The 23,787-nt window shown below is 39.9% G+C and overlaps 1 protein-coding gene across 1 annotated transcript in view; it reads right to left on the reverse strand.

The window, feature by feature from the left end:
* Positions 1-713: 713 nt before the first annotated feature.
* Positions 714-23,787, reverse strand: part of myo3a (myosin IIIA) — a 53,188-nt gene continuing 30,114 nt past the window's right edge. The window contains exons 16-36 of the mRNA XM_034150007.1: positions 23,611-23,725; positions 22,646-22,772; positions 22,022-22,232; positions 21,204-21,351; positions 19,524-19,677; positions 17,992-18,080; positions 17,749-17,878; positions 17,118-17,200; positions 14,158-14,238; positions 13,814-14,019; positions 13,608-13,719; positions 12,698-12,860; positions 12,520-12,606; positions 12,311-12,434; positions 12,009-12,221; positions 10,925-11,873; positions 10,689-10,833; positions 6,861-6,952; positions 4,913-4,953; positions 2,124-2,366; positions 714-1,199 (exon numbers count right to left, since the gene is read on the reverse strand). Coding sequence (XP_034005898.1) covers positions 1,085-1,199; positions 2,124-2,366; positions 4,913-4,953; positions 6,861-6,952; positions 10,689-10,833; positions 10,925-11,873; positions 12,009-12,221; positions 12,311-12,434; positions 12,520-12,606; positions 12,698-12,860; positions 13,608-13,719; positions 13,814-14,019; positions 14,158-14,238; positions 17,118-17,200; positions 17,749-17,878; positions 17,992-18,080; positions 19,524-19,677; positions 21,204-21,351; positions 22,022-22,232; positions 22,646-22,772; positions 23,611-23,725 — 3,628 coding nt within the window. The 3' untranslated portion in view covers positions 714-1,084. The remainder of the gene's footprint in view (positions 1,200-2,123; positions 2,367-4,912; positions 4,954-6,860; positions 6,953-10,688; positions 10,834-10,924; positions 11,874-12,008; positions 12,222-12,310; positions 12,435-12,519; positions 12,607-12,697; positions 12,861-13,607; positions 13,720-13,813; positions 14,020-14,157; positions 14,239-17,117; positions 17,201-17,748; positions 17,879-17,991; positions 18,081-19,523; positions 19,678-21,203; positions 21,352-22,021; positions 22,233-22,645; positions 22,773-23,610; positions 23,726-23,787) is intronic.

Here is a 23,787-nt window from a genome sequence, read left to right on the forward strand (position 1 = left end):
TAAGATTGCAATAGCAAACAACCATTTAATGCCACAAGGGATCTATTAAAATAAAGAGGGCCCTTTGGCAAAGCCATGCTAATACTGTGACGCATGTGTATTGAAATACTGTAAGGCTGTATATCCATAGAACCCTTAGTCATTTTCTGTTTTATTTTAAATTATATTAATACATTTAAAGCTTAAAAGTTCTGTTTTTAATCTATCAATTTCATTTCTACCAGCAATGTGTTTTTTTCCTTCTACCATCCATAAATCTTATTTGCTGCATGAGTTTTTCTCTGGAGTTTTGGCTGTACATGTTTTTTTGAGACATTGTATTTAGTCAGCATGTCACTACCACTTCCTGTGGGGGTTTCTCCTTTAAAATGTCACGTAAAGCTCAGGGGTTTGAATCTTGACGAATGCTCAAGTCAACAGACTACGTGAAGATAGCTGATAGAACCTTTGTTACCACCAGAGATCTGTAAGTGTCAATTTCAATGGAAATGAAATAACTGTGTGAAAAGTAACAATGATGGCAATAATGTGAGGTACAACACAAAATAAAAAAGTATGCTGCATATTGGTACCACAAAATGAACTCATGTTGTATAAAGGCAGCAATGGTAAAGATAAGAAAAAATAAACATCACATGGAATTTAATATATAATACATTAAAACAAGAAAAGAGAATGTACATTTCTTACATTGTTACTCAGCAGCTTTTTGAAAAGATACATTCTTAAAAACAAATGACATTTGTTCAAGTTGAAGAGCATGGCATTTGTATTTACATGATCTCTTTTTTTTATACAGTTGTATTTGGTTTTTAAATTGATATGGACAACCTTACATTATTGGACTAACCAGAGAGGACATTAAAACAGCAACATGAGCGAAAGCAACAATGTCTAGTTTACAAATAACGTCAATAAAACCTTCATTTACAGTGTCATGGGTAAAGCTTTACATTAACCTTCATCCTGTCTATGTTATGTGGTGACCCTCATCAATGCCGTCAATGCTTTTCATTTCCACAACTTAACAGAATAAAATACTCATTTATCATGAGTATTAATTGCCAAAAATTGAGTCATGTGTTCAGTACTGTTTGATGAGCTTTCGTCTCTGGGAGGTCTTCCTCAGTAGATGTCTGAAGTCGTACGGGTTGTCCTCTGTCCGACTCTCTGTGGAGGACATTCTGGGAAAAGAGCGCCTGCCAACACAACACAGGAGAGTAAACACAAAGATAGAGCGCAGAGTACAAAGCAAAGGAAAAACAGAACAAGAGAAAAGGGATGAGTAAGGAGATGAAAAGACTCGTGATCAGGAGACAGAATTCATATTGTTTATCGTCTTCCTCAACCATTTATCATGTGTGTGTGAGCTGTCACAGGCAGTGTTCAGGAACGACTGGAAAACAGATTAAATTGCTACATGGATTTGTCACTTTGTCAACTGGAATCAGAATGCAAGTGTGGCATTTTTTGTGGGAAAAGATCATCTGTGAAGAAACAAACACTGATCCTGATAGGTGCAGGTACCTCATGGTTGCCATACACAATTGCTAACAAGCTAATTCCTAACTTAAACCAATACAATTTGTAGAATGCCTCAGGATCTCTCTGTATCCATCATGTACGTAGCAGCTCATTTGTGTAAACCATTTTCTATAAACTAAACTGGATTATCATGGGGATATCAATACATCTAAATTCATTCAAATGCTTGCTTTTAACACTGTTAATACAAAGAGTTGCGGTTTAGAAAGGTCTAAAAAAACGTTTGTTACAGGACCAATGTCATAAAATTAAAATTAAAAATGGTAAAAAATGGTAATGATACTGAACTATACGTGTGTCTGCTTAAACAGGCAGTTAAATCTGCTTCTTTAAAAAGATTTTAGATCGACCACATTGATATTGGAGGCCAGGTTTGCCCTGATGATCACCACCATTGCACTGTTGCTTCGCTTTAGAAAAATAGAGCTCTGAATTGTTTTCTTTCTGTTCTGGATCATTGATCATTGAATTTATAGCTGTTTCCAAACAGGGAGGTCACATATATGACCTGTCAGATATGAAGCCATTTCTCTTACAGATCCCAACGTTTATTTTTCAGATCCAGCACAGGGATGTACCTGTTGTCCCCGACAGGTTTGGCAGGCTCTGGTTCAGTGACGGCCCTCGCTCGGGTCGGTCTGCTGCCAGCTGCTGTCTGTTTTGCAGACGGCCTCCTCTCCATGGACCTCCTCCTCTCCATGGACCTCCTCCTCTCCGGCCTGCTGCTGGGGGACGTGTCCTTGGAGGAGATGCTGGGTTCAGAGCTGCTGGTGGACAGCTCCCTGTAGTACTGGTCCTCTACATCCAGCAGCTTCCCTGGACTGAAGCACACACAGAGGGGATGGATGTTAGAGAGGAGAGACTCAGAGGTCAATCAGACATTCAGGCAACATTATTTTCGGTGATTGTTTGAATAAAGACTTCGACATTTTTAACAAACAAGTCTTCTCTTCTGATTTGCTTTCTTTTCAATATTGTTGTTTCAACTTTTAAAAATAAAGAAATTCAAGATTCATTATCAAAAAAAGCCTTTTTACACACACAACACATTCTTGAAAGTGCCTAAAACTGGATCTATTTTCTCTCAGAACCCCAAAGTATACTTTCTGTATAGTGTGTATGTTGTCTTCATACAATTTGTTCTAAGTAGTTAAATGCCATCTTTCTGCAAATATGTCAATAGCACACATTGTATTTCTTATACGTAAATTGTCTGTATTTTTTATTTCTGATAAGGCTGTTGTTTAGATATTTTCAGAAAGCACACAACTGTGATATTTTTGCTTTGATTGAAGTAGTAAGCCTCAGTATGTGTTTTCTTTAAAAAGCCTATTTGTTTACTTATCTGTCAAACACTCACAAATGAATGGTGGATGTTAGTGTTACTTTGCCATCTGAACACGCATTCATCCTTTGCTTCAACATAAAAGGATTGCAGCTTTGGTTTGAATTTGATCAAAGTAACCTTAGTCTTCTTGTTTTTATTGATTTCTTGTTATCTCCAACATAAAAATATGCTTTTTGAGACCCAAATGTTCTCTAGTACTTTGTTTACGCTCATTTGTTTTCTGTGAAGGGGAAAAAAACTCTTTAAGTAAATGATTTGCCAGCTGAATTTTACAAAAATGTGTTTTGGTGTTCATTTTTGAAAATAACTTTCGCAATAAGAAAGGCAAAAAAAAAAACAAGGAAATAAACTGACAAAAATAAACAATACAGTATGTGTTGTGGTTCCAGTCGATGTCCTGATGTTTTGAGACACTTAAATTGACTTGCATTTAACTGACCATGACAGATCAAGTAAAGTAAAGGACAAAAAGGATTATAATTATCAAGCTGACAGTATTTGCAAGAATATTGAATTTGTCCATCAGCAGGCTCCTCAGCTTCAGGGATGCTGTCATGAAGCAGAACCTACACGCTGACCTCTATATGGACACAAGTGAGAAAAACAGTTTCCATGTGGAGATCAATAAGTCTCACACTATTGAAATACGTGACAATGGCTATTGGAAATCAGTGTCTCCGTGACTGTAGTGCTGCAATATCAGAAGTGTCAACATTTATCAGTCCATACTGAAAAACAAAACACCAAGTACTATCGAAGAAAAGATTGTAGGGCGAGGTGCGCCAATATTTGCATTGTGATGAGAGAAGACAATCTTTTCACAGCGCTGTTGTTTGTGATTTTGAGTGAAATATTCCCAACAAATGTTGTAATGACTGCCATAAAATGAGTTTCAGGCATCCATGCCCACCTCCAGGATGAACCATACCAGTTGGAGGATCACTTTAAATAAAAAGGTGCACTCTATCACTGGCGTCAGGCCATATTTTGATAAAAGACTAAATTCACAACTGAGGAATTTATTGTATCAAGTGACTTACTTACTATCATCACTGAACAGACAAACACATTTAAATGTGGCATATTTTCCCTTTAATGACCAAATTCCTGCAAAAGTAATGACATTCACATCATCCTCAGCTATACTTTAAGGCTAATTAACAAATATTATCATGCTAACTCTAAACTAAAACATCTCAAACTTACCTGACAACTATGACACTTTTAGCACTGCTATTGTTAACATTTATAGCATGCTAGCATTTAGCTAAAAGTAATGTTGTTTCTAGATAAGCCTCAGAGAGCCACCGAAACACGACTGCAGAATTTATTTAATCATCACCTTTGTCTCCTTTCCTCTCCTGGTACCACCCACGCCTTCCCATCATCCCCTGCTGTCAGCTTTAGCCACAGATGCTATCTTTCCTGCTGACCTTCTCTTCCCTAATGATGCATGTAAACTGCTCCTGTCCATCGCTGGCTTTATTTATCTGCAAACAAATGATTACCCTTGATGTTTAGCACTGTGTCGCACGGTGTGTGAGGTGTGTGTGTCCTTTCAGACTGCTGTGATTAAGTACCCTACGCCTCTTCTTGTTCAGCAAAGCCATATCAGTCTATCTGCACCCCTTCACTCTGGGTGGTACACTCACTATGTGGCCTATATGACTAGCATATGCATGAGAGCACACATCCACACAGGCTTTCTAGTGCTTTTTAATAGCAATATATATATAAGATACCTTACATACTGCTGAACCAAGCATGTCTGATGCCTAACAATACATGTCAGTGTATTTAGCAAGTGTAACGAAGGTGAAAGGTGATAGTAATTAATTTCACAGAGGATGTGTGTTATTCAGCAGATCATTAAGTCTGGACCCAGAGACGCCGTCCTTATGTTGGTGCTGAGCTCAGTCATTACTCCTGACTCTGTGTGCCAAGCAGGCAGGCAGCAAGCCAACCTCTTAAAGACTGAAGTTGTTAAATAGAGGGTTGAAATAAGAACTTGCTACTCACTCCTCTTTCCTGGGCTTGCGTTTATCATCCTGGACGGACCGCTGTGTAGAGACAAACAGAAGACAGATAACTACATGTCAATCAAGAACTCCTTGTCGCTGTGTTTAGGTAAAACAAAAGAAAGTGCTTTTGGAGTAATCATTCCCAAACGTATGGCGTGTAACCCCTGAACAGGCCCATTACAGGTTGCATTCAGGTTGATTAGATTAAGTTAAAAACTATTTTTGATTAATGATTCAAAAGTAGTGGATTGCAGATTTTTTTTTATAGACATTCCAGGATTTCACGGATTCCTAGACTTTTCCTTCATCCTGTGGTTGAGGCATTCATGTCTTCCTCTGGAGTAAATCTAACAAGGTAATGCTTACTTTTGGTAACTGGCTTTCCTCTAGTTTGCGCCACCATTCGTTAATTTAAAAAAAGTCTTTACAATACTTCCAATACTTTATGCTCAAAACCTCTAAAATGAATGGCATTTCCATCAGTTGCAGCTGTACTGTGTCTGTGCTTTTAAGAAGGCTATGATGCTTAACACTAGAACCGCCAACGGGGTCAATTTGACCCCGAGCTGTTTTATATTTGATGTAACTTTTTTTCAATAAAATATTAAAGTCTCCCAGTCTGTGACTTTTCCTGAAAGTGTGTTATGTACCACCCTCTGTTGTTAAAAATGGTCAATATGAAGTCAGATTGAAGAAATCACCCAAAAAATTGCCATTTATACCTATTTCCGCCAAGCGGGTCATATTGACCACACCCCTTTTCATATAAACATGACGTGTTGCTATAGCAACGCCTTTTGTCTACTGCGGTTCCTCCTTATAGATTGAGAGATAGATTGAGAGAGAGAGAGAGATAGATGGATAGATATATTGATAGATAGTTATAGATAGAGAGAGAGAGAGAGAGAGAGAGAGAGATAGAGACAGTCTGTAGTGAAGGAGTGTGCTCCCGCTCACGGGAGACTGCTCGCACTGGCTCCGCAGCAAACAGCTGTGGGGCGAGTTGAAACTGAAAGTACGTTATGCTGGCCGCGGTGTCTAAATAATGCTTCCGGCCCAGCGGGCCATTTATAATGTCGAGCCCTGAGAGTCCACAGATTATATTGGTATACGTTTCATCCCTGTGCAATCAAAACTCTCTGTTCAATAAAAGAACATTTTACCTTGAAAATCAATGCATTCTAATAGCGGGTCAATTTGACCCAGGTGGCGGTTTTAGGTATAAAAAATCTCTGGCGGTTCTAGTGTTAAGCAAGCTGGTCAACATGGTAAACATTATACATCAGCATATTAGCATTTTGATTGTCTTATGATCCATTTGCTTTTTCATTATGCCTCTTTGATAGGTTGTTACCCCAATGTTGGGAACCACTGATTTACATCTTATTCGCTTTGGATCAAATGTGTTAAGAAGTAATCAAGTTATCGTCTGTCTACTTATGTTATTAAAGTATTGTTAGAAAGATCGTGCAAGGATAATAAATACATGTATCCTGATTTTGAAACTCAAGCTGGTGTCGAGTGAGTATAATACATAAAATGTATAATACTTCTTATTAATTGATTCGATTATTGATTAGATGCATTACTCAGTATACAACTGAATAACAAACAAACAAACAAACTGACGGCACTGTAAACAAACCTTAAATGCTGCAAAACTGTGCTGAGCTATTGTTACCTGAAATCATGGAACATTACCAATTATTACATAAAGAGCACAGTGAATAAAAAACATTGAAAAACAAACTGATGAAGAAGATTAATCGAATGTACTAAAGAAACTCTGGGACCACTTTGTGATAGGCTGATCTATGTATATTGCAATGGAGTAGGAGTATTACAAAAATAAAATAATTGTAGATCAATAGTGCATTGTGGCAGCTGCCAGCAGAGCCTTGTTGTAGCAGATATCTGAAATCGTTCTCCATCTTTTTCTGACTCACATGAATTAGGTTGTAGTAGGTGGAGTCCTCCGGAGTGTTGAGGGTCTTTGGCTGCTGGGTCCTGCGGGGGGTCCTCGACTGTCTCTTCTCGGCTGAAAATAAACATAGTCTGTTAACGACATCAGACAGTGGTATTATGTTGAGTGTTGGTAAAAGTAGCTGGGTAAGGATTCAGAAGAGTACAAATAAATGGACACTGAAGGGAAACTGAACCATAACTATTGTGTTTATAGCAGACTCTAAGGAAGTGTTTTGACTTACCTTGAACGTGAACCTTCAACCTGCTAATTTACTTAATTGCCTTTAACAACATTTCAAAAATTGTAATCTTTGTTGAGACTTTATGAATGGCCTGCATTTGCATTGCATTGGTAATGACTTATCATTTTGGCACTAGAAAAGTCTGGTTAATGTTAAATCTGCTTCTATGTTTACACTTATCCAAAGGTATAATGAAGATACAATGACAATAATTTGTCTTTTTAAGTATAATATACATTTGGAAAGGATATCTTTTTTTTTTTTCTCGCATAAAATGTTACATTTTTGGTTGGGATACATAAATACCACCTTAAAACTGTAGACTACCAGGGAGGTCGTTCTTCAAAATGTGGATTCCTTTTTACAAAATTGCAATGTTTAGTATGTTTAGTTGCTCAAGTGGTAATGCGGTTCTAATATCTGCAGAAATCTTTGACCTTTACAACATGATGTAAACTTACCTATTCTATTTAACTGTGAATGGATTTTAAGGAGGATGGGAAAATGAAATAAAAATAAAAATGTCTGTTAGTGTTAGGGGTTGCTCAGTAAATTGAACGTATATCATCTTTGGTCATCGTGTTCCCTTTTGCAGCACATCATGATCAAACAGTCAGTGGGATCATTACATACACGGCTGGCTGGAAAGAGACTATTGAGTGTGATCTTACACCACAGTGACCTATGACTTTGTTGTTCCTATTGAACTGCCTTAGGGTTAAACTGCAGTGTGTATGGAGATACACACTGCAGTTTAACCCTAAGGCCTTTGTCCAGTTTGAATTTTCCAACAGAGATTACGTGTCAACCTTTGACAACAACAAACAGCATCCAATAACTTTGTGACCCGCGTTGAATTGAACACAAAGAGAGAGATGTGTTTGTGTCCCGCTGGGCCACTTCTCATGCACATCACCTCCATACAGTAGTGGATGTGTTGCAATCCATCATACATGTCATGGCTGATACTGTTACCATGTTCCTCTTTGAGCATGTGATTGTTTTTGCCATTATCAACATATTACAATGACCTTTGCTTGTCGCTTATTATTAATCACTGTTCATGCAAGAGGAAAACACTCGGCCATCCGTCATGTTCAGAATCTCTCAGGTAGGAGGTGTAAAAGTTTGGAATATTATTGAACAACTGCATCTAAAAAGGTCATTCTGTATTGTTCAAACAACCAAAGCCAATTTCCCACACCCTCTTATTAATTCCTGCAATAATTGATTGAAAAGCGCTTGCCCACATAACGTGATTAACATTTGACGACCTTTCCCGTTGAGAACAATGTGACTGGCCTTCTTCTGCTTTCATTGTAAGTGACACAAATGATTCTGATGAGGTTTATTGTTGCAATGAAATGCACAGCTTAGGACTGTCAATGGAGAAATGACAAAGAGGGGCTGAGAAGCATAATTTATGAGGAAATCGCACTAGCCCTTAGAAATAACAAAGATAATTTATTCTGCTTTACCTCAGGCAGTGTGCTGTGCAAGAAAAGCATGTAAAGGGCAAACATGCCCAGATTGAAGCAACATCTGTACTCTACTGGAAACTCTCTGTGAAGTAATGTGTGTACAATGTTTTAGACAAAGGTCTATTTTGGCAATCACAATTAAATCAGGGAGAAGTACATCTAAACGCACAACTGCAACTGCATGTAAGTCATGTAGCTTATTATGCAAATGTTCAGACTCATATTTGTATTTTTCCTTACTTTGATGTTCAAAAAGGTCTTTATTTTTCTCATACTGCCTGTGCTGCAGCACCTCTTTTCACCCTCTGTCTGAAACCAGAGCCCACTCTGCTCTGATTGGTTAGCTTCCCGTCTCTGTGTGTGATTGGTCAAGAGATGTCCTGCCCCTTAGCCTATCACGTACAATGTGTTGAAGTTTTGGCCAATAGAAGTGTGAATGTTACGTTCACATGTTACTTTGGGATTTTTACCCCAAAAATCTTAATAGGGCCCCTTTAACTAAGCCTGTCTACCTGCGATATTGTACAATTCTCCTGCTGGCTGATGTAATAAAACATTATAAAAAGATTAAGATGTGTAACTAACATAATTTGGCTCCTCTCTACTCACAATGATGACTTTAGAAGGTTGGGAACTTGTAAGCAGCTATGGTTAGGTTTACCTAAACCCATTGGCTAAGGTTAGGGAAAGACTGTGGTTACTCAAAATTGTCTGTGACAGGAAGTGAACTCCACATGAAGTTGGGATTGCAACTTTTACTATGAGTTTTCATTACAAATCATGCACAAAACGTATTTAAATGCTGAGAATCAGACAGATGCAATTCAGCACACATACCACTTAAAATGGCAACTGAAAATCGAATTAACTGGAGAATAATCATGATGCCAGCTAAGAAAAGGCAATCATTTGTATTATTACATCATTATTACATTATTTTCTCAAAATCTGAAACCACGATACTGGCGACATTACAGCTGCCAGTTCCGTTTTGCTAGGACGGTGAACTTTCAATTTGCTGTCTCCCCTCGCTCACCACCCCGAAAGCAATTACACCTATCGCCTGGGCAAATCAACTTTTATTTTTGATGACACATTTGGTTGAGAAGCGCGTCCTGTGTTGGCACTTGACTTTCACAGGTTTCCTGATCTAATCAAGCCATACGAGAGAAAAGAGAGGGGCGGACGTCGATAACATCAAAGTCTGTTACAAGACGTTATTAAAATCTCTGATCCCTTTTTTTCTCTTGTTGCATAAAGAAAACAAGTACAGTGTGGGACCACATAGCTTTAACGTTGACATTATAAAACCCGGAAAAAGCAGTAATTCATCCTGCCTCAAATCCTGGATATTTAAAAACAGGGCTTTAGATCAGGGGTCTCAAACTCAAGGCCCGGGGGCCAAATCCGGCCCGCGACTTCATTTTATGTGGCCCCGCAAGAGCTTGCAAATAATATAATACGTTTATTATACAGTTACATGCCACTTTACAGAAGCAGGTTGTCCATAAACTACATGTCCCACAATGCATCTCGTTTTGTGACATGCGCACTGAAGAGACTTGCAATCATTTGCCCTGGACTTCTGCTTTCAGACGTAGTTAATTACTAAGTTATTATCCTATCCGATAATAATCCAATTCAGAGGTAATAATGTAATATAATACATTATTTTATATATTTATATAGTTACAACCGGCCGTTTGAGTTCAACCTTTATGCGAATGTGGCCCGCGATGAAATTGAGTTTGACACCACTGCTTTAGATGATCCTTTCTTTTCTTTTCAGTGTAGCAGGAAATGACACAGTTGCACTCTGGGTTATCTGGGTGGATGTGTATCAACGTCATTTAGCCGTTGACGGATAACCCTTGGAAAAACACTGAAGAATGAATAGACAAAAAATAATAGATACATGTCCACCCTAGACAGGTCCCTTGTCTTCTTCAATTATCTGACGATTCAGCGCTTTAACACAACCAAAAATGAACAATTAACCTCGGGTCAATCCGCGCCATCCTTTTGAATTATATTTATTGCTTTATGATGTGTTTTCTTTCCTGAGCTAATCTCTGAATTATCTTACCTGATTGTTGATTCTGAGGAGGATAGCCATTCATCGCTTTTCCTCTCACAAACATGCCATTGTTCTCTGGGTTTGATTGATGGGCCTGGATGATCTCATTTAACTTATGCTGCAGCGACATGAAGTCCTGAGAAGTCTTTGCGATCTGTTAAAGAGATTTGATAAAAAGGGAATATGTAAGTGGATAAAAGGATGATTGGTGGGTACAGAATAATAGTAATGTTTAATAATTATACCTCTTTGGAGAAGCTCACTAGTTGTGCAGCTTCTGTCTGTGCTGTCTGCTTGTTGGCCCTCAGGTTCTTCCGGTCTTTGTACCCTCTGAAGTTGCTCTGGATCTTCACTGCGGCCTGCTCTTCCTCCAGCCTCTCTCTCTCAGCATCTGTCTCGTCTTTCCTTTCAATCGTCACGTCCCCAACATCCAGGGCTTCTTCCTCTGCCTCCTCTTTAGTGTCCTCCTCTGCATCGTGCGCTGACTCTTCCGTTGTTTTATTCTTTCTCTCTGCTTTCAGCTTCTTTCGGTCCCGATGTCCTCTGAAGTTACTCTGGAGGACTGTAGCAGCTTTTTCCTCATCCAGTCCCCCCGAGTTCTCCGGAGAAGCATCCTGCTGGGATTCTGGCACTGATTCTTCTGGCGTTACCTGTTGTTCTTCCTTCGGAGGCTCTTCTACTTCCTTCTTCTTCCTCTTCGGGATCTTGCCTTCCTCCTCGAGTCGTTTGCGCTCCTTGTGGCCGCGGAAGTTGCTCTGGAGCACCACTGCTGCTTTGGCCTCATCTTGGTCATCTGACTTGACGTCTGCAGCAACTTGAGCTTCGTTGGGTTCTTCTTTGTCTGATACTTCCTCTGCTGGAGTTTGCACCTCTTCCTCTCCTGTGCTCACTGTGGGATGTTCTTCTTCACCAGCAGGACTTGTTGCTTTCTGTTTCCTAACTGGGATCTTGCCTTCGTCCTGCAACCTCTTCCTCTCTTTGTGACCTCTGAAGTTACTCTGGAGGACAGTGGCAGCCTTGGTTTCTTCTTCCACATTGACAGCGTCTTCTCCTGCAGCGTTTTCTTCTTCATTCTCCTCCATCTTGTCCTCCTCCTGCCCTTCTTTTCCAGCATCTTCTGACAGGGCTACTTCAATCATTGCTACATCTGCAATTTCTGAATTTTCATCATCTTCCGGCACCTGTGTGTGATCGCTGTCATCATTCTCCTCTGCTTCATACGTGCTCTCTTCCTCGTCGTCATTCTCCTCAGCTGTCTTTCCCTCTTGCTCTTCTTTGCCGGTAGACTCTTGCCCAACTTTTTCTTCCGCCACTGCATCAAGTGGCGACTCTAATTCAGCCCCGGCCATTGTTTTTTTTCTCTCCTTAAACTTTTTTCTCTCTTTGTAGCCCCTGAAGTTGCTCTGGAGAACCACAGCAGCTTTAGTTTCATCTTCCTCGTTACCTGCTTCGTTGACGGCAGCAGTGGAGTCTTCTCCGTTGGGGGTCTTAGCTGCTTCTTCTTCCTCTTTTTCTTTAAGGGCTTTCTCTGCTTTCTCTTCCCTTAAAACAAAATGGGTACATTTGTATCACAAAACAATAAACATCTTTTCTTTCCAAGCTATGTTATGTTAATATAATATCTCTCATACTGTTTTCTTTTGAAGCTTTTCCTTTCCTTGTGTCCTCGGTAGCGAGCCTGAATCTTGGTTGCAGCTTTGTTCTTCTCATCCACCAACTCCTTGTATTTCTTTTTTGCAAGATAGCCCCTGCACACTGAAGAAGGTGAAAAGGGGAACATAAGCCAATGCAACATACACTGAGCTTAGAATGTGTCGGATAGATTAGATCCTGTTCTTACCAGCCTGAAACTGGACAATGAAGGCCTCAAATTTGGCTTTGCTTTTGTCGCCGGCCGCCTTCTTGCGAACTTTATTTCCTCTGTAAGCTGGAGAATGGGAAACAAACATTAAAACATGAATTGCCATGGAAAGGTAATAACAACTGCTTCATGTTCTACAAGTGGAGTGTATATTAACCTGACTGCAGCACCAGAGCACTCTGTTCTCGCTCCTTTAATGTCCGCCGGTATCGCTTGGCTCCCAGCCAGCCTCGGACGTAAGCCTGGAGCAGGATGATCCGATGAGTGGCCTGCTGCACCATCAGGTTCAGATGCTCCACGTGGTAGTACTTGAGGAACACCTGAGAGTAGAGACACATAGTAATTAGGTTTTACTTACAACTAAACTAACTAATGCTTTAGCTACAAGTTTCAATCTTAATTATAATACACAATGTGAGTCAAGATGGTGTGGAAGAAAGCACTTGAAAAGAGAAAGTAGTCTCAAGCTCAGATGGTAGGTTTTTGCAATACATTGGAGTTTAGTACAATGTAGTACAATACATTTGGCCTGTCTTTGCGAAGGCTTTCATGGTTATTATTTAGGGTCATAATAATAACACTGTGTAATCACTACAACTCCACACAGGCTTGATTTTGATGTGAGTGTTGTTGGGAAGCCATTGCACAGAGTGAGAGAACTAGGTTCTGCTTTGGCCTTTTAAGTACAAAACAAATCTGCAGTAATCTTTGGTAAATGTTGGCCTCAATGTCTTGCTCAGTGACATTTAAATTGAGACTATCGGGGCTTGAAGCCAGATCTGGAAGCATGCTCCCACTCACTTTTACCAGCCTGTATTACAACATATTACAACAAAACCATAGGTTGCAACAGGGATTTGTAACTGTGATTAGCCCATGGTGCTCCTCAATAGATCCAAATTAATCTGGTGCATCAATGACAAGCATATTAGAAAAAATCATTGTACAGCTGCTCATTTTGAGCGGACTCTAATTGTCCGGTGTTAAAATAAGGTCATTTGAAACTAACTTGACAGGGCAAAATTAAGCTTGTGTTGATGCTCCCTTCAAACAATACAGTTACAAACCTTAGTCTTCCCCATTGCCCAGTTTTCCAGCTTGGCCTTCTCCAGTATTGCAGCGCATGATTCCTGAGTCACAGCTGGCTCCTCATCAGCATGGAAAGCCAATATGTAGTACCTGTAACAGTCAGAGAGATCAGATGAACACTAAAATAAATGCCTTTTGATGCAACATTAATTTATTACTCGACATCCTTCTGTTAAGTGCTGACCTCTTCATGAAGTTAGAAAACACGATGCGGTGAGAGTAGCCCTGCCGTCTGATCTTGGCTGTCTCCAGAACTCCAGTGTATCGCAGCTGAACCAGAACCTTCTCCCGGTCAAACTTATTGGCTTGGCGATCGTTGTTTGGCTTTATACAGCGCACAAAGTGAGGCTGCCCTGACACCATCTTGGACAGCAGGTCCATCAGAGAGTACTAGAAAAAGTACACGAAGAATTCATCTTTTTAAGCAGCTTGGGTTTATGCAACAAAGTTGGTAACAAGAAAAACACTGAGAATGTTTTAGACATTTTAAACCAAATTTGAACAAAGTAATAAATACATAAATCTTACCCTGAAGTAGGAGGCCACTGTCTGTGTTCTCATGTTGGTGGTTTCTCTCGGGTGGTAAGGCGTGTCCACTGATTCTCCCTGCTAAAGAAAACAGACAAAAAGCTAGTCAAATATCACAATAATGTATGGCATGCTGTGTTTGTCTTTACAGACTTTTATAACCTCATGAGAGAAGGGGAGATTTTATTAATAAGTCAAACATTAAAGGACTGAATAAGGAAAATTGCCTAATCGATGTATATAAATATGTGACATGTTCACACTTAAGCCCTAATGTAGGGCTTAAGTGTGAACATGTCACATATTTAAAGGAGATCTATTGTGCAAAATCCACTTGTTCATGTCTTTTATACATAAATATGTGTCCCCTCTTTGTAAAGAGATTCTGAAAGTTTAAGGACAAAAGATTGGCCCATTTTTTGTCCTGATCCATTTATATAAAAACCTGTCTGAAAATGAGCTGATCAGATTTTGGCCACTTTATGATGTTATAACGATTTTTTGGCTTGTGTAACCATTAGCCAATCACCAACTAAGGTAACCCCCCCCCCACATTATCACCTGAATCTCCTCCTAGAGCACCATTGTGTTTTTTAAACCAAATATCTCTCAGAGGGGCATGGGGAGTGGCTCCTTATTTTCATCTAAAGTAACAGACAAATGGCGCTTTTCCACTGCAGCACAGCTTTTTTTTGTTTTTCCACTAGGGGTAGTTCCGGGTCAGGGCTATTTTTTCAAATAGCTATTTTGCTGAATATGCTAAACTAGTGACGTAAACACTCTCGACTGCTGAATGGTCAGAGAGAATCGCTGGCAAGGGGGCTACAACTACAACAAAAAGAACATATTTTACCGTGATTTAATTGTAATACACGTTTCAAAATGATGCCAAAGTAACAACATAATGATACCAGTTAGTAAAAAAACATGAATTAATGCTTTGACAAGTCTGCAGACAAGATGGCAGGCGAAAAACCTTTTAAAATGCGTGTTTTCTGAATGGAGATCGGATCGATCAGGCTAAGCTAACGTTGTATATGCTCCGTCCACACTCACAACAACGGCCTACAGACATACATAAACCAGCGACTGTATTCGCCATGCCACAGACAGTCTGAGTGCTAACAGCTAACGGCTGATGTTTTGGTTTTGTGGTTCGCATTGAAGATGACGTCACGGTAGTTTTACGCAGCGTCGCTCCTCCGGCCGAACAGCCGATCGCCCCGCCTACACTGCGTTACTATAGTTACTACCCCTGTTTCTAAACTGTAATGGAAACGCAGCATAAAGTGAGCCTGGCCTACCAAGGCCTAACCATACCGTACTAAGCCGTGCTAGGTCCTGCAGTGGAAAAGCGCCAAAAGAATCAGAACTTTTGGAACAGGGCTGAAACAGAGGGGTTTATGGGATGCTGCAATGCATGATCTGTTGGGTATTTCGAGCAAAACACTTCAGAGACATGTTTTGTATATATCTGAGACCTATAATATATTGATGAAAAACAGTATAATAGGGGACCTTTAACAATTAAACATGGGTCAAATTTTCAATAGAATTGTTGATATCAAATTGTTTTTATCTTCCTTTAAAAATTCACCAATCACCGTTTTTTCAGGGTCGAGCTTTAATTTCCGAGAAGGCTGCAAAAAGAGATGCATAAGATGGATAAATAAAAATAAAACAAGCGCCAAATCAAGTGTGCTTCTAATTAGCTACAAAAATACTACAGCATTTGCTCTTGGGAAGATGACACAGGATGCTACATCTATATAAAAAAGACCGAAACTTATGAATTAACCGGCACAGTATTTCGTAACATTTTAAGAAGCGCCACCTCATTATCAGTACTGTTACCCAGGGGGAAACCACTTTATAGTAAGCCATCAGCCTAATACTGTTTGCAGCATTTTGAGGTCTCATTGTGCCTCTTAAGAGCGGAGCCTTTGATGAGCTTTTTGTCTAACATATGCAGATGAATGGAAATAGATTCAAGAACTAATCAGACACAGTTCATTTGAATGTAGCTACTATCAATTGCTTTTGGGTGAACAAATTGCCTCAGGCCTTACAGTTGGCAAAAACTGCAGTTGTGTACAGCATCTGTATGTGTGTGTGTGTGTGTGTGTGTGTGTGTGTGTGTGTGTGTGTGTGTGTGTGTGTGTGTGTGTGTGTGTGTGTGTGTGTGTGTGTGTGTGTGTGTGTGTGTGTGTGTGTGTCTTGATTTTCCCATTGGCTATAAACTGTGGCTGATTATTGAATGATTTAAATGCTACATTTGAGTTGCAATACTTGAAAAATGTGGATTCACTATGCCATTCATTTGACTTAAATACTCAGCATGAGTGCTTTGACACCCAAAGTGAAGCGTTAAACCCCAACAATATGGCTTGGAGCTACAAACAAACAATGTGGAAATGAATATAAAGGAAGGCTTGAACAGGTTTAACAAAGTATATGCTTCTACATTCTGAGGACTACATGAAGATGGGGAAGTGTCTACAGGTGGCACACATGCAGGAGCAAAATTACACACGCAACAGGATTTATGGGTGAGCAATTTAAAATACAAACCACTACAGTTGGGTATTTTTCTACAGTTTAGGAGATCTAAAGTTAGTAAAGGTGTCTGGACACACACAAAAACAAACTACCTAAATATGTTGATTACCTCATTGAAAGAAAAGGAATTGTATAAAGTAAGCACTCCCATCTTTTACAACAGAAATGCAGAGACAGAGAGGCAGGGAGAAAAGAAGACACCGAAGGTTAGAAAAGGAGAAGCTATAATCAAAGTAAAAATAAGTTTAAAACATTCAAAAGACAAAAGGGGCTTGATTGTAATTAAAAAATAGTTTTGAGTTCTGGCAGTAAGAAGAGAAAAAATAGATTGAACAACTTGTCAAGGTAAGGTCTTGATGAGGAAGATAGTACAGGCATAATGCGGATATTGCTGTTAGTACCTTGGCGAAGGTGATGGTGCGTGACGGGGTCCGCGGGCTGCGCATTGTGTTTATGCCTTTACCCTTGGTGTGGGCAAGGTTGCCTGCGGAATAAACAAATTGAGCATGAGAGTCAGTTAACAAAAACTGCCCTTAACCACCAGGCAAGGGTTGGATATACATTGAAGGATCATTCACAGTAAGAGGACGGCATATTCTTATCTGTCCGGATCAATTAGTGAGGTGAAACATGTCCTGTGATACTGAACATCTTAAAAAAGATGAAACTTATGGTGATTCAAAACTGAGATAAATGGAGCAGATAGCAAAGGGGTCAGTAGTATTTCCGTTTAAGCGCGTTACTGTTGATTAAGAGTGAAACGCTCCAAACAACAGCTTTAAGACTACACTAAAAGAGTGATTATGTGATTCAATTCCGACAGAGCTGGCAGCCTGCTCTGCCAAAAAAAACGCACTCTCACTGCCAAGAACAGTTTATGAAACAAAGTCTGGCGGATAAGAGAGGAAAGCTTTGCTACAATAGATAACAATATCCTGTTGTTTTATGTTAAGTATGTATTAAGTGCTGCTTTTAGACTGTTTGCAAACAAACTTCCTCCTTTTTTCTTTCCCTATTTCCTTTCCTCTTTACCTGTTTTGGTGAGCGGATGGGTGACAAGTTTGCGAGTGAGCTCATTTTCTGACGATCTCAGCAGCAGGACGATGTCGGCTGGTAACATGTCTCTGTTCTTGGCCAAGAAGCCTGCAGCGTTGTAAATCACCTTAGAATTTGGAAGAGAGGGAGAATAATGATGTAAAAGCAAACTCATATTAATCAGCGTTAGATGAAATAAAGCTTCTGTGCACACATATTATTAAATCAAATATCAAGTACCTTTCCAGCGTAGTGGTGAATACCAAAGCCAAGGTCCACCCTCTTTGGTCTCCAGAAGCTTTTGGTCTTCAGGTTATCTTCAAATTTTTCTAAAATGTCAAATGAAATATAACATAGTTAACCCCACAACCAGGCTTGGATTTTCGTTATTTTAGGGGCAAGGCCATTTGTTCTTTGGTGTCACACATTTTTTCACAAAGGCCACATGCCAGGGCACAAAGGCCATTGAGGGACAAATTAGGATTTGGAGCTTACAAATAAACAACTTCACTTTCTGATAAGAAAAACACACGAATGACATGGAAAACAAATCACTTTTTTAATATCAATAATGTCAAACATTATATCATCATATAGGCCTATACACATACATCATTCAGCAGTGCACAGTGAAGCTCCAACATTCAACTGTATGAACAAGCAATACTTTGAAATGCAAAAGTCTGCGCGTGTGTGTGCGTGCGTGCGTGCGTGCGTGCGTGCGTGCGTGTGTACGAGAGTCTCTTTAATCAACTCCTCACAGCTCCTCATATCTGTTCAGAAACTGGACAAAAGTTAAACATGTACAAACCACAGACTGTCTGTGTCATGGCGAATACAGTCGCTGCTTTAATTCTGTCTTTTGGACGTTGTTGTGAGTTTGGACGGAGCAGCTACAACGTTAATTTAGCTTTAGCCTGATCGATCCGATCTCCATTCAGAAAACACGCATTTTAAAAGCTTTTTCGCCTGTCGTCTTGTCTGCAGACTTGTCAAAGCATTAAAGCATGGTTTTTACTAACCGTTATCAGTATTTAGTTACTTCGGCATCATTTTGAAACGTGTATTACAATTAAATCACGGTAAAATAGGTAAATGTTGTCGTAGTTGGTTTCCACCACAGTATTTACATGGATATAAGCCCCGCCCCCTCTCCAGCGCGTCCTGTTTGAATGACAGGAGTAAACACAGCTGACAGATGCGGTGAAACTTCAGCGGTTAGAGCAATGCGAATATTCGCATCGCGTCCGTTGTGAACGCAGCATAATGCAGTTCAGAAACCACTGTTCTGATGCTTTTAAAGCAACTTCGAGATTTTAACAGTGTGAGGGGCCCAAAGGCCATGGTGGCCGTAGGACGTACAATTATTTGTGGGGCATAACGGCCAGACCGAGGGGCTACGACGGCCATGCCGTGAAAATCCCACCCTGCCCAAAACCACTACCAATATGATGTCAGCATGATTTCACAAGTGTAGTATGCTTTACTATTATATTTACTTATTTAAAAGTGGTTTTATAACCTTCAGTATGAAATACAGCCTGTTGTCTTTGACAATGTGCTCAACTAAAAACGTCTGTTTCCTAAATTATATTTTCCCAAAAGCCCCAAATTATGGCTGTTAAGTACTGAACATTACTAAGACATGAGAGATCAAATGACAAAAAGTGTTACTGCGAAGTCCACATGTTCTGTGCAAATAAAGGTTGTACAGTATACAGTGAATCCTTCCCAAAACAGATGGCCAAGAATCATGATCTGGAGACACTGACCTACGAGGGTCTGGTCAGTGGCCTGTGGGAAGCGACTCTCCTCATCCAGAAGGGAAAGCATCCCCATGGGCTTCTGCAGGAACAGGTCCAGGAGGGGCCTGTTGTCCTCATACTCGATCATCCGAGCGTCCACCTCCTCATTCAGGTACTCATCCTGGAAAGACATGGCATATCTGGTTAAAGTCCTTTCTTTCTGCAAGACAATCATAACATAAGTATGGTGCAATGTTGTGTTTCAGATACAAAAATTATGAAAATTAATGTTTTTAAAAGCACATATTTTAAAAGTGCCTTTTTATTGAGTCTTTTTGTTTGTTTGTGGGTTCAACTTAAAGTCACACAAGGTTGGGACATGAAATCATTTGTAAAATGAATTTCTACTGTATATTGTAAATAAATGTGTAATTGTGTCTTTTCAGAATGCTGAAGCCCTGCTAAAAGACGCGGATCCTGCCAGCGTCCAGCTGGACCACATGAAGAGCCTCAGGGGGTACATATTAAATAGACTCATTGGGGCACAATTACATACTTTGTTAGTCACTGTTTACTGTTGTGGTATTTTGTAAATAAACATTAATTAACCCCCCTTCATCAGGGGGGTCTGTGGGACATTTACCCTTGGTGTGGGTATTACCTTACAGCCATGTTCACAATATAAAATGTTTGTTTGTTTGCAAACTTGACAAGCAATGTGTATTTTTTAATACATTTTTTATTCTTAACAGCCATTTTCTGATCTTTTATTTTGTATTTTCTTTATGTCATGCTGATTGTTCACAAAGCCTATAATGTACACATCTGAAGTCATTACCAAGCAAACAATAACAGAACAGAGTTGTCCCTTAGTTGCGGTATATTGTACTTGGTGACACAATTCCCTTCCCCCCTTCAGATAAATCTGGCCATGAGGGCAAACTGGGCTTAGGGCTGCAGTGTATATTAAGATAACCTGATCACCTCAGGTTAACTGACTCAGAGCTCCTATGACTCATCAACATAACTGGAGACTTCTAGTCAGAGAAGAAAAGGACAAAATGTGAAAAATTACATCCGATCAGCGAGCTTATTCTTGCCAGACCTACAAACTGTGAAGTAAACGATCCACATGAGAAAATCTGTCATGCACACATGTGGATACTGTAAACATTGAAATCTGCTCCATTGTAAATGAGAGAAGTTGCGTAATGCTTTTAATGCCATAGCCCAAGAATTCCCCCTATGCTTTGTCTATATGGTAGAAGTATAGGACAAATGTATTTCTGGGCCTGGTGCCAACAATACCCAGGAGTGAGATTAAGTCAAACGCTAACTGTCTTCAACTCCTAATTGACCCTCGTTGTAGATAATTTATAGCTCCTCTCCATGGGTGAGACCAAATCATTTAACATTAGCAAACCATTCTCTGCCCCCCCAAGGCAAAACACGCCCACGAGACGGCACAAAGGGAGAATCGCGATCCTCATTCTCCCGTAAATAAAGACAGCAGCATATTTTACCCCTCGCTATCTCTCGAAAAGCGCAGAGAGACGAATGGTGACATGTTATCACTATTAATATGGAAATGAGGTAGTACCAAGGTGAAAAATGCATAGAAAGTGCTTTCCAGGAAGGACTCAACCCTCAGAGAGCATTCGTTGAATTCAGTGGCAGTTTTAGATGGATTCTGGGCCAAGCCTTTACCTGCTCCCAAGCAAATATGTGCTGGTTGAAGTAAAACTGGATCTGCTCGTTGGCGATGTTGATGCAGAGCTGCTCGAAAGAGTTCTTCTTAAAGTTCTCAAAGCCGAAGATGTCCAGTATGCCGATGTTCAAGCCCTTTTCATCCTCTCTGGAGATGAGATAAATGAAAAGTTAATTCAATTTAATACTTTTTTTACTTAAACATTAATGTGTTTAATAGATTTTGTGTCGAATGACAACTGCAGGTTGACAGAGCCCAAAACAATATATAGGTAAACATTATCAGTGGTCAGAAACAATGCCACTAATCACCACAAAAAATCAGTTCCCTCATAACTTGTCAACACCAGAAGAGTTTTCTGCCTACTTTCAACCTAAAGCTTGAAAATAAAGCATACTTTAGTTATGTCTTCTTTTCAAAGGCTGCATGTGTAAAATACATTTCATTCATACAGTCTAAATAGTATTTTAATTGTAATATGAGCTGAATACTAATCTTAGCTTGCTATTGTGATTTAGAAGGACAATGCTAACATGCTAATGCATAGCTGCTATGTGGTGACATTATTTTTGCACTATGAGTGCATTAATATGTTGCTTATACACACTAACCACATGTACAGCTGCAGATAATAGGGATGCCATTCATTTGGCAGTTATTTGGTAATAAAACAAAGTCATTATCAAATCACAATTTATCCAGATAGGATTCACATTTGTGCACACTATTTCCTCGATAAAAACGTTTCTAAGATGACCTCTTTCTGCTCTCATTTCAGGCAAACACACCACATCACATCTCCTGCTTGTGATCTCACCCTAGCTGGCTGTCGGGTCGCAGCAGTGCGTTGATGCGGTTGACTATCCAGCTGAAGAGGCGGCCGTACAGAGCCTTGCCCATGGCGTCTCTCACCTCCGCCGCCTTTTCCACTGTGTTGGGCCTGACGATGGTCTCTCCCCGGGCCACAACACAGTGGGAGGTCAGGGCTTCCTGGAGCTCATCAGAGCGGATACACAGCAGGGATGCCACTAAAAGACGCATTATAAAAGGAAATTAAGTTTACATGTGTAAAGTAGAATCACTACAAGCAATACATGCAGGGTGTGCAAATGCCAACCTTGTACAAGTAACAAATAACCTTTTTTTCTCGCTCCTTGATCACATTAAATACAAATAAAAAATCTAGACAGCTTTGTAAATTATCAGTCAGAACAGATTTAGAAAATACATTACAGGAGGGAAACAATGTCCTAAATGTTTGGTAATGATGCTTCTGTATTACTACAATTGCCTGTTTGAAATGATAGATGATTTAGTTCCAAACGAAGGTTTAATGAGAGAGGCGAAGGATGAAGGAGCGGAGTGGGGGTGTGTAGCAGACGAAACTCAGACTAAAGTTTGGTTTTACATCTTCCTGCATCATGCCTCTCTATCCTCTTACCGTTCTCCAGGACAGAATTATTGGATATGTTGCTCTTGTCGGTTTGATGCTCCGTCGCAACCGGAGAAAACTCGATATCGCCTGAGTTGAGGATGGCGGCCAGAGTGCTGTAAACACTGCCCAGCTCCTGCAGAAGTGATAAAATCCCAGTTATCTAGTGTTAGGTACCTATTACAACCTCATTCTGACATATCTGGATGGAAATGAGTCTATAAATGAGTCTATAATGTCTATGTTTTACTCTATTATCAACCTTTCTAACACAGCAGTACTTGAATTAGGCATGTCACATTCACAAAGTTATAGCACGTTAGCATTTTCTGAAGCATGAATACAGTTGTTTGTAGGTGCCAGGCAAGATCTATTTCTTAAATTCAGCTAGCTTGTATTGCAGGTCTCAGAGAATACTAATGCATATTGGTATTTAAAATAAGAAATGTAGTCTTTGTGCTCTTCTCTAGCCTTCATTCATTTGTGTACCCTGCAGTTCTTAGCAAGGAAAACTTTTCTAATAATCGAACTCCTCAAAATAATGTTTCAAAATAAATAACCTTGCATCAAAGATCAAGTGCACTCTGTGATTTTATGCAAGACGAGATGTACTATAGGAGAGAAGGTTGTTACTCGAGTACGGCCTAGTGATTACAGGATAAGTACTATTGACGTGCAGTTCGCAGAAGCAATCAGTTCTTTGGGCCTCATTAGCCTTCACAATGCCAACAGCTAACTGCCTACATGTGCTTGTGGCTTCATGCTCCGTCACATGCCATATAGTAGACTTTAGGAACTACTAATAGGCCAGTTGTATTTTTTTAAGCACTCTCTGTATAGTATACATGCTTCCATGTTGTCTTCCATATACACAGGAGTGTGAGAGTGCTTCTGTATGAGTGTTGGAATCAAGGTCATGCTGTCAAACACCACTTTCAGCTTTTTGGCCAGTAATTGATGCAGTAGTTTTTTACCTCCAGGCTGAATCCAATGACTTTGAAACACTGCTCCACTGCATCAAACTGCTCCTTGTAGAAGGTGTTGCTCACTATGTCAGGCCCTAATTTAATATGCTCGTTACACAGATACCTGCAGATAAAAAAAGAAACACCAAGATCAAGATTGCGGCCTTAGTAAGCAGGAGGTTTGCA

The sequence above is a fragment of the Trematomus bernacchii genome, unplaced genomic scaffold (assembly GCF_902827165.1).
Source record: "Trematomus bernacchii unplaced genomic scaffold, fTreBer1.1, whole genome shotgun sequence".
In the NCBI taxonomy this organism is placed as follows: Eukaryota; Metazoa; Chordata; class Actinopteri; order Perciformes; family Nototheniidae; genus Trematomus; species Trematomus bernacchii.